This window comes from Cyprinus carpio, chromosome A1 (genome assembly GCF_018340385.1).
Source record: "Cyprinus carpio isolate SPL01 chromosome A1, ASM1834038v1, whole genome shotgun sequence".
Classification (NCBI taxonomy): Eukaryota; Metazoa; Chordata; class Actinopteri; order Cypriniformes; family Cyprinidae; genus Cyprinus; species Cyprinus carpio.
Window position 1 is genome coordinate 30324650 of NC_056572.1, and position 9216 is coordinate 30333865.

Consider the following 9216-nt stretch of genomic DNA (forward strand, 5'->3'; position numbering starts at 1 on the left):
AGCTACTTTACACATATTGTTTCATTTAATAATTTAGGCTAATTTAAATTCCACTTGCTTTAAAGCACCTTTTTATCCGCGTAAGCCCGAAGGACTCTTTTTGCAGCATATCTAAAATTTACTGTCCTTTCCTTCACATAAATCACCGAACACACCTGCTCAAAGTAACTGTGGATATGTGTAAAATGGGATTTGTCACATTGATCAGCCAGTTATCTGCTGCGATACAGCTGACATCATACAGCAGCGACTGGAGCGGATGCGCATCAGTGAATTACACACACGCACACGCACACGCACACATCGCCATAATAACAGTAGCTCTCCATCAGCATCAGCAAGACATCCGCAGGGGAAGCAGTGAGTATCTCTTTTGCATTCATTTCCTACGAAAAAAAAAAACAAATCGTAGGCTGTGTTATTCGAAACGGTCTATCGTTTACTCTCTGCCGTTTCCAAACCTCTAGGCAGCGGCTAAGACAAGAGAAATGCGAGAGGAAACGTAGAATTTATTCCGTCTCTTCTATTTTCCCAATCGAAAATTCACTTAAACCCTTCAGTGCATCATAAGAAAGAAAAACATCCATCATTATTTTGACGTATAATGCCTCAGTGAACGCGCAGCTGTTGCGTAATAATGGTACATTGTGAGCGCGTAATGCCGTGTGATGAATTACAAGTAACGCTTAAATTCTTACGTTTGTCCTGTCTGTATGTTAGATAATGAATTGTGACGTTGTTTGTGATTTGATAAGTGGTCAGTGGTGCTGTATTGGTCTGTGTTCGAATTTTATTTTGAGAGACAGCGCACACATCATCTGGACGCCTCACACATGCTGATGTGCTGCTGTACATTGGGCATCTCGGATAACCTTGATAGAGCAAGTGAGGTGTTCTGTTGAAGAGCCAATAAAACGCGCCTGTTCCGTGGCCTGCAGAAGGGATTGTGTAAGAAAAGGAACATGCAGTTATTTATTTTAATACAGCTGCAAATGTAATGCTTTGTCAAAATAACATTAATGGCGTCTTTAACAATAATGAAAATAAATAAATGGGGTTAATACATTTATAGAATTTGGTATTAAAACTACAAATATAGAGAGACATTTCAACAACCAAAATGTCACAAAAAAAGCAAGTGATCCATGATTAGTGAGTTAATGTCAATCAGACTGCCTTTACATATCTAAATTAACTGTTTTGGTTTGAGTAATCTCTAGGCCAATATGAAGAGTTCATTTGCAAAACTCTGTTTAAAAGAAAATGTTTTTTTTTTTTTTTTTTTTTTTTTAATCCTGCATTCCAATTAAAGTCAATCAAACTGCAGTTGGTTTGTTTTTTTTATTTAATAATAATAAAAAAAAAAAAAAAATACAAATAACACAATAAAAAACATGATTTATGAAATTTTATGAAAACTGACTTGTCTGATTTTGCAAATAAACTCATCATATGAACCCCCAAAAAAAAAAAAAAAAACTCAACTTGCTATTCTGAGCTAATCTCCACCTAAAATCCATTTAAAAATCATTTTAAATGAGAATAACTGAAATTATGGAAGTGTTTAATCAGTTAAGCTTTTATTGGCCAATGCCGACAATCTCATAATGGCTTATTGTGGGCTGACGTGTCTATATCACTAGTGATTGTTGTGTTTATGTGTTTTGTATTCCAGAGAGTGCTCTGTAATAGCCTGTTAGGCTGGAGAAAGATAATGAGAGAGAGCGGTAACCTCCTCAGTCGGCTAATGAGTAAGACATGAGACCGTGTGTGTGCTGGTGAATTAGAATGCACAGACGCGAGTGTGTGTACACACGCACACTGAGTCATAATGACATGGAGAGAGATTCACAGTAACTGAGTAACAACATCACAGAGCTCCAACATCAGACCCCTCAGAGACAGACTTAATGGAGAGATATTTACTATCTAACTAGTTCTAAATGGATAACATCAACCAACAGATGCAGTATTATCAGAGATACAAATCCTCTCAGGTGAATGATGGCATGGAAGGATGAAATTATGCAATAACATCAATTAGTTACTGTGACTCTTAATTTCCCTCAAGAAATATATTTAGTTCATATGTATATGTATAGTATATATTTGCATTTGTGTGTGTGTGTGTGTGTGTGTGTGTGTGTGTGTGTTTTTTTGTTTTATACAAATATATATATATAAATATGTTTTTTTTTTTTTTTTTTTTTTTTTTTTTGTGTGTGTGTGTATAAATATACGTATATTATATTCAATTATATTGCACAAAAATGTATAAACACATTTGCCACGTACTACTGAGAAACAACACAGCAAAAGGAAAGGAAACCAGGTTCAAAAACCTCTCCAAGCAAGTAATTCAGATTTTTTATTGAACATAAAAACTGCTTTTAGATGCAAACATCACAATAAACCACAAAAAAGCCTTCCTGTTATAAAACAAAATTGCTAAGTAATGAAAAGTAAGACACTTACCGAAAGGAAATTGTATAAGTATTCGGTTGAATCAATTGAGTTCATTTTTTTTTTTTTTTTTTTGCTGAATATAGGACCTAATCATTCATGTTTTCTTCAGATATGGTGAAATTAGGCAGTAACTTGGTGGACAAGATGGAGAGACAGCCGTCGGTGGAGGACGGTTTTGACAACATCCCCCTCATCACTCCACTGGAGGTCGGCCAGTTACAGCAGCCTTTCCCTGATAAGGTAATTACCATTCATGCATTAGAGAGCAGAACCCACACATAGCACCATATTAAAGACAGCAGCGCACCTCTGTTACTCATTACTCTGCATAGAACTTCATTAAGGAGAAGAATGTCATAGGAGACCGGAGGTGGACCGGCAGATATCCAGTACCACTGATACCATCAAAGACACTGTAGAAACCACCCCGATAGATCCCAGCGGATAGCCTGGCATGAAAGAAAGAATTCATGTGACGCCATCAAGATTCGTTGTCACTGAGTATGATACAGTTTGTCAATGAAAGACTTTGCAAACCATCTGATCTTGCACACACATACACACTCATGTCAGGACTCTTACAGATGGCTTGTATCTATTCTTAGCTCTGTAGGAGGCTAGTGCAACGGGTGGAAACCCATGCAGAGTTTGAATTTAACTTTGCAGTGACTCATCTAAAAGATGACATGATATAGTAGTAGGAGCTCGCTCTCTGTATTGTTAATGTGCTGAAGTAACATCTTGTGTATCCTACAACCTACACTGTTTGAAAAACCTGCCGCTACCTATATTTTTCCAAATAATACCTATACATACAATTCACTGTGGTTTCCAGCGGAATTGACCAGTAGTGGCAGAAAAACATAGTTTTTTATTCCTTTTTTATGCAAATTATAATTACAAGGGCAGAGTATTCATTAATAAAGACTCACTATCCAAAATCTATTTGCACAATACTATGTTATGACCTCAACAAACAACCAAGTGCATGATTTGTAAACTAGAATAATGCATTTTGATGTTTGCATCACATTACCAGCTCCACAAGTATGGCTTTTCTGACACAGTAAACTTGCTCGATAGCACATCTGGTACAACATTGCACTTTCAGCGATGAGTTTAAATGTCAAGGTTGCTTCAGCAAATGTGTTTTATCTTAAGTTTGCTTTTGTTAAAGCTATTGGTTAGGATTAGGACCGGATCCTAAATTTCTAAATCCTAAATTTGGCTTCGATCAGAGCACATAAGACTTGGTTGGGATGTAATGTCGATTTTACTTTGGCTGTCCAAATAATTCCAAAAAGACTAATTTTTGTGTGTGAGTCAGTGCTGCGCAAACTGGTAGACCATATTAGAATAACAACAATCCACCTTAACATAGTCAAGATGTTCTTTGGAACAAAACATCTTGTCAACTGTTTAGAAATTTTGAAAAAAACAGCTACTTGCTTCAGCTGGTTTTCCATTAGGGTTTCTAATGCTAACTCTGAAAGGAGCGAGCCCATTCTTGTGGTTTCTGCCCAGCCCCCTCTCATCTTGTTCTTTGTTTGGACTATTTTAATAGTTCATTCTTTCTCTGTGACTCTATAGGTAATTGTGAAAACCACGGCAGAGTATCAGCTGAAGGAGAAGAAGAGGAAGCTTTATGTTCCGAGCATCAAGAAGCTAAACATAAACCTTTATGATGAGATGTCAGAGAAGCTCAAGGTAAAAAAGACAAGGACAGATTGGCCAGCCTACTTAGATGTTGCATTTGTCTCTCTGTTAGTAAGAGAAATGTAAATATAAATAAAAAATGGAAGGCATAAATACATGTGTGCCTGTCTGTGTTTTCCAGCTGACTGGGTTGATTATTATCACCTTGGCGTTCCTGGCGTGTCTGCTGCTGTTGGTCATGTATAAAGCACTGTGGTACGATCAGCTCGGCTGCCCTGAGGGCTTCGTTCTCCAGGTACCCAGTATAGCAGAGTGCTTTGTTCTGATCGGATCCGCTGTCTGCTTTACTCACCAGGTTTGCAGTATAATTGATATGCCTTATAATACTTTTTTGTTCAAATGTCTTCACTTCTGGCTTTAGTGAAAACTAGCCAGTGGTGGCCACCGATATGACATCTCAAAATGATTTTCACCTCAAAACATATCCTTCTTTTCTTCATTGTGAATGAATCATCTGAGAAGGGTGGTATATAGCTACCAGATGAATAATAATTCGTACAGCAGCCTGTGTATTAGTAGTTTGGATTTTTAAGTTACATTGTAACTCCAGCAAGTGACCCCTAATCTTTATGCATGAGTCATTGAATCATTCATTCAAATTTGATTAAAATTTAATTCATATTGTATTGAACTAAATTTAATTGAAATTTAATTCAATACATTTCAGTGTAGTTTTCATTTTTTTCTTTTGTTAGGTTTTTTGATTTTTTTTTTTTTGATGTATGGTGTTTCAAGTCACCCACATATGAAAGTCTATTTCTGTTAGGATAGGCAGCTTATTAGGTTTTGGAGCCGAGCAATTAAGTATTAACTGCATCTTTTGTCCGTGTGGTATTTGTTTAAATGTACTTTGTTTGCAGCTCAGCAAAGCTTAGCTGCAGATCTTCAGTCTGCGGACAGCATCTAAAGCTTTTTATTTGCTTTTTTTGTTTGTGTGATTTTTTTTAATTATTATTTTGAATGATTTGAATTTGGTTGAGTTAGATTTGGTGGTGTGAGTATTTCTTTTGTTGGTGATACCACTGCCATAATTAGCATGCCACACTAATGTAGCGTTGCTAACTTGAAGAGCGGGAAAATTGCCTCTTGTTAAGATGGAATGAGGTTTATGGAAGCTTTGGCATGTTGATGTCTCTTGATTGACGTCTTTCAGTGGCAAAACACCTTTTTTTTGTGGGATGTGTAGAGTGTCACTGTTTTACAAATTGGAAATATAGTAAATATTTCATAGTTTGCATTCCTGAGAAATAGTTTATTACTGCTTACACTATGTAATCAGTTTTGGATAATTTAAGTTTAAGAATTTTGGTATTTTCAGATATATAGCTACAGGTTCTGTAAGTTAGATTTTTTTATTATTATTAATTTGTATATGTAACTTTCCAAAGAAGTATAAACTACGATGTTCCTTTAACTAGAAATAGTTATTTCTACTTTGGGCTTAAAACTTAACGTGTCTGTTCCATGCATAATATTATGTAGTTTTGAGATTTTTTTCAATATTGTATAAGATGATTAGGTTGTTGACATGCTCTGTTAGGAATAACATATTACCATAGCAATCTTAACTGTGTGGCAGAATATAGTATGTGTATATTTTGCACATACAACTTTTCTATATGAAATCCAGATAATCTGATATTTGCTCAAATGAGAATTTTGCGCCAGAGCACATTGCATATTCACTGCATTTTGATGGATTAAAATAGTTAATATCATCTATTATTATTATTATTATTATTAATGATTATTATTTGATTTACACTAACGGAAACACACAGTTTTTATATTTTTGTTTTTGAGATTATGATTGGCCACTCATTAAATTAAACATGCAACATAATGAGATTTCAACAAAAAAAATGTAAAAAATTTGTTGTTGTTATTTGTTTATTTTGCTTGCTATACACACACACACACACACACACACACACACACACACACACACACATATATAACGAACAATATATTTTAGCACTGTAGGTCATTGATTTTCATAGACATGTTTTTTATTGATGTTTGTAGACAATGTGCTAAACTTCACGTCATCTCAACACATTTGGAAAAGACAGTGATAGAATATTGTTGTTCACTTCTAAAATATAGATTTCCACAATTTATGCATGTGCGTAAACGGAAGTGGCAGGATTGTTGTTTCAGAGGCAGTTATCAGCAGTATGGCCGCTCTACTGATGCTATATCAACAGGAATGCAGAGCTCCATGACATTCACCTTTATGTTTGATTTATTACAGAACCTGCCTGACCTTCTCCATTCTAGTTAATGTATTCCTATATAACCTTTATTTGCAAACGTCTACTTTCTAATCTAGCACAGACACTGCACCCCGTCTGCTCTGGAGATGTACTACCCTGAGCAGAACTCCAGGGGCAGCTTGTACACCGCCATGACCCACCTCAACCAGGCCAAGAAGAACATCCCAGAGCTGTCTCCTCCCTTGCTGCCGGTCATGAAGGACGAGGTGAACCATTCTGAGAAATAAGGGGCGAGAAGGGTCACTGTATTTTCACTTTAAAGGGTTTATGAGGATGGAATTCAGATCATGTTGATGGTCAAGTCAATCGGAAGGGGTTTATGTGTGTATTTCGTGTTTAAATTGGGAATTTGGTGCGAATAAATATTTAGATTAACTGTGACACACACAAATGTCTTTGAAGTGAAGGTTTCTAGGTTTCTACTTTGTTAACCTTCTGCAATACAAATGCTTTCAGAAATCTACTCCTTACCCGTTTAGAAGATATCTAGACTCTGAAGCTCATCCGTATGCTTTTTAAATGTCACTATGCCACTTTTTTGATGGCACGTCTCACTGTGGCATTGTAGGTTTAGTCGTGCTGCTTGTAATTCTGCGAAGTTTGTTAGGCGTTAGTTCTTGCTTATGGTTTCATTTGGAGTCATTTAGCTTAGTGTAATGAAGTGTGCGGTGGCTGTGATTTGTGTTCTAATGAACTGCAATGCAACTGATAAACGAGTGCATTGGCAAGAAAAACTCTGATCATTTTCCCTTAAATCAACTCTAACTACTGATTGTTGTCTTAAAGCAACGTGTCTTTGATTTAAAAGAGAAAAGCGATTATTACACTTTTTTTGTACATTTTACTAAATGAGAAAATCTGACTTTTGATCGCAAGGATGAAATGTTTGGTGCAAAAAGTACATTTTATACACATTTGCATGCTTAAAAATATCCTAGAAATTAGAGATGTGAAAACCAATTCATTTGAATGTAAACAGGAGTAGGATTAAACTATTTTTTAGGTATTAGAAAAGTCATTTTTGTGTTTGTTTGTGCTGTAACATTTACACGCTAAGCACCAGCAGCCATTTAAATGTTTATTAATGTAGTAGATTCTTTAAAAAGTTTGAGAATGTGATAACGCCTCATGAAGGTGAGTGACCTTTGAATTGTTTTTGTGTACATTTATCACTTCTAAAGCAAATGAGTCCCAGCTGAATGTATAAACTTTCAAAAGCAGATTGAAACATGTTTCCCCTCTTTGTTGCTGGTTTTTTTATTTATTGTGCTTTATTTATCTATTATGATATGAATTTATTTTATTTTTTTACAGTTGCTAAATGTAACATTCTAATGTGTATTTATTTATGTATTTCTCTTATTTATTTGACTGGTGCTGGAAGGATGAATTAAAGTTCTTGTAAGGTGCAGCAGGTAAAATCATAAAGCCTGCAGTATTAGTCATTTCTATGTGTGACAAACATTCGTTCGTCCTCAATGGATAATGACACAATAAAGGTTTCAGTATTCACCAGCGTGGTGTTCTATCATTGCACTGGAGTTTCTACAACTACAGCTGGTGAGCATACAATGGTGAACAGGTTGTATTATTCAGAAAAATCCAGAGTTTAGTTTTTTTTTCTAACAGTGGTTAAATTCATAACACGTAGTTCCTAAATATTTAATTTATTATTTGTAGTGTTAATATTATTTAACAATGGTGATGATGATAGCAATAATAATAATTATTATAGAACATATATTAATTTAAAAACGATTGAATAAAAACTTATTTACACTGGACTATTATTGAGTAACAATAATGGCAATAATAAATTATTGTTATAAGTTAATTAAAAAGGATTGAATAAAAATGTAGTTAAGTTGATTATAAAATTAAACATAACAATAATGGCAATAGTAATGACAATTAGATTATAAATTCATTACAAATGGTTGGATTAAAAACTTAAATTGGATTATAGAATTATTATTATAGAAAATAAATTCATTAAAAAGCATGGAGTTAAATTGTATTAAAGTGACCCATAGTCAGAATTTGTGCTCTGCATTTAAACCATCCAAAGTGCACACACACCATGAACACACACCCAGAGCAGTGGGCAGCCATTTATGCTGCGGCGCCCGGGGAGCAGTTGGGGGTTCAGTGCCTTGCTCAAGGGCACCTCAGCTGTGGTATCGCTGGCCTGAGACTCAAACCCACAACCTTAGGGTAAGGAATCAAACTCTCTAACCAATAGGCCACAACTTCCTCAAATGAAACTCCTCAAAGACGACCCAGGTGGGACTTGAACCCACAATCCCCAGCTCCGGAGGCTGATGCCTTTTCCATTAGGCCACTGGGCCCTTTTAGAAGTATTAACAATTTAATGAAAGAGAAAACAATAAAATTAAACATAAACGTTAAATTGATTATGCATGCTTCATTTGTGACATTTTAGTCTTAATATAAATGTGGCTAACATTCAAATGAGAATATTTAATCTATAGGTATAAATGTTCAAAATTCATGTTTCAAATTCAAATAGATTGTATTTTACATAACCTAAACATTATTGTGTGTGTATCTGTAATGAAAATGCACACACACACACACACAGGATTTCTCACCATGTTCCTTCTAGTCCTCTGTGTAATTAACATTTTCATTCCTTGCGTTGTACTGTATGTCGTGCTGGCGCTGAACCCAATAAAGTGTTAAAAAGTAATTATTAGAGAATAGCATAGTCAGCTCACAGCAGGTGTTGTCAGGGGAA

General features: G+C 35.3%; 1 protein-coding gene and 1 non-coding gene across 2 annotated transcripts; one reads left to right on the plus strand and one right to left on the minus strand.

Moving 5' to 3' along the window:
• The first annotated feature begins 204 nt into the window (after positions 1-204).
• On the plus strand, positions 205-7973 carry caly (calcyon neuron-specific vesicular protein). The gene is made up of 5 exons (XM_042761639.1): positions 205-360; positions 2576-2706; positions 4057-4173; positions 4304-4417; positions 6515-7973. The coding sequence occupies exons 2-5, from the start codon at positions 2578-2580 to the stop codon at positions 6683-6685; spliced, it is 531 nt and encodes a 176-aa protein (XP_042617573.1). The 5' UTR covers positions 205-360; positions 2576-2577; the 3' UTR covers positions 6686-7973.
• Positions 7974-8733: 760 nt separating this feature from the next.
• On the minus strand, positions 8734-8806 carry trnar-ccg. The gene has a single exon. It is a non-coding gene; the product is annotated as a tRNA-Arg (tRNA).
• Positions 8807-9216: the final 410 nt, after the last annotated feature.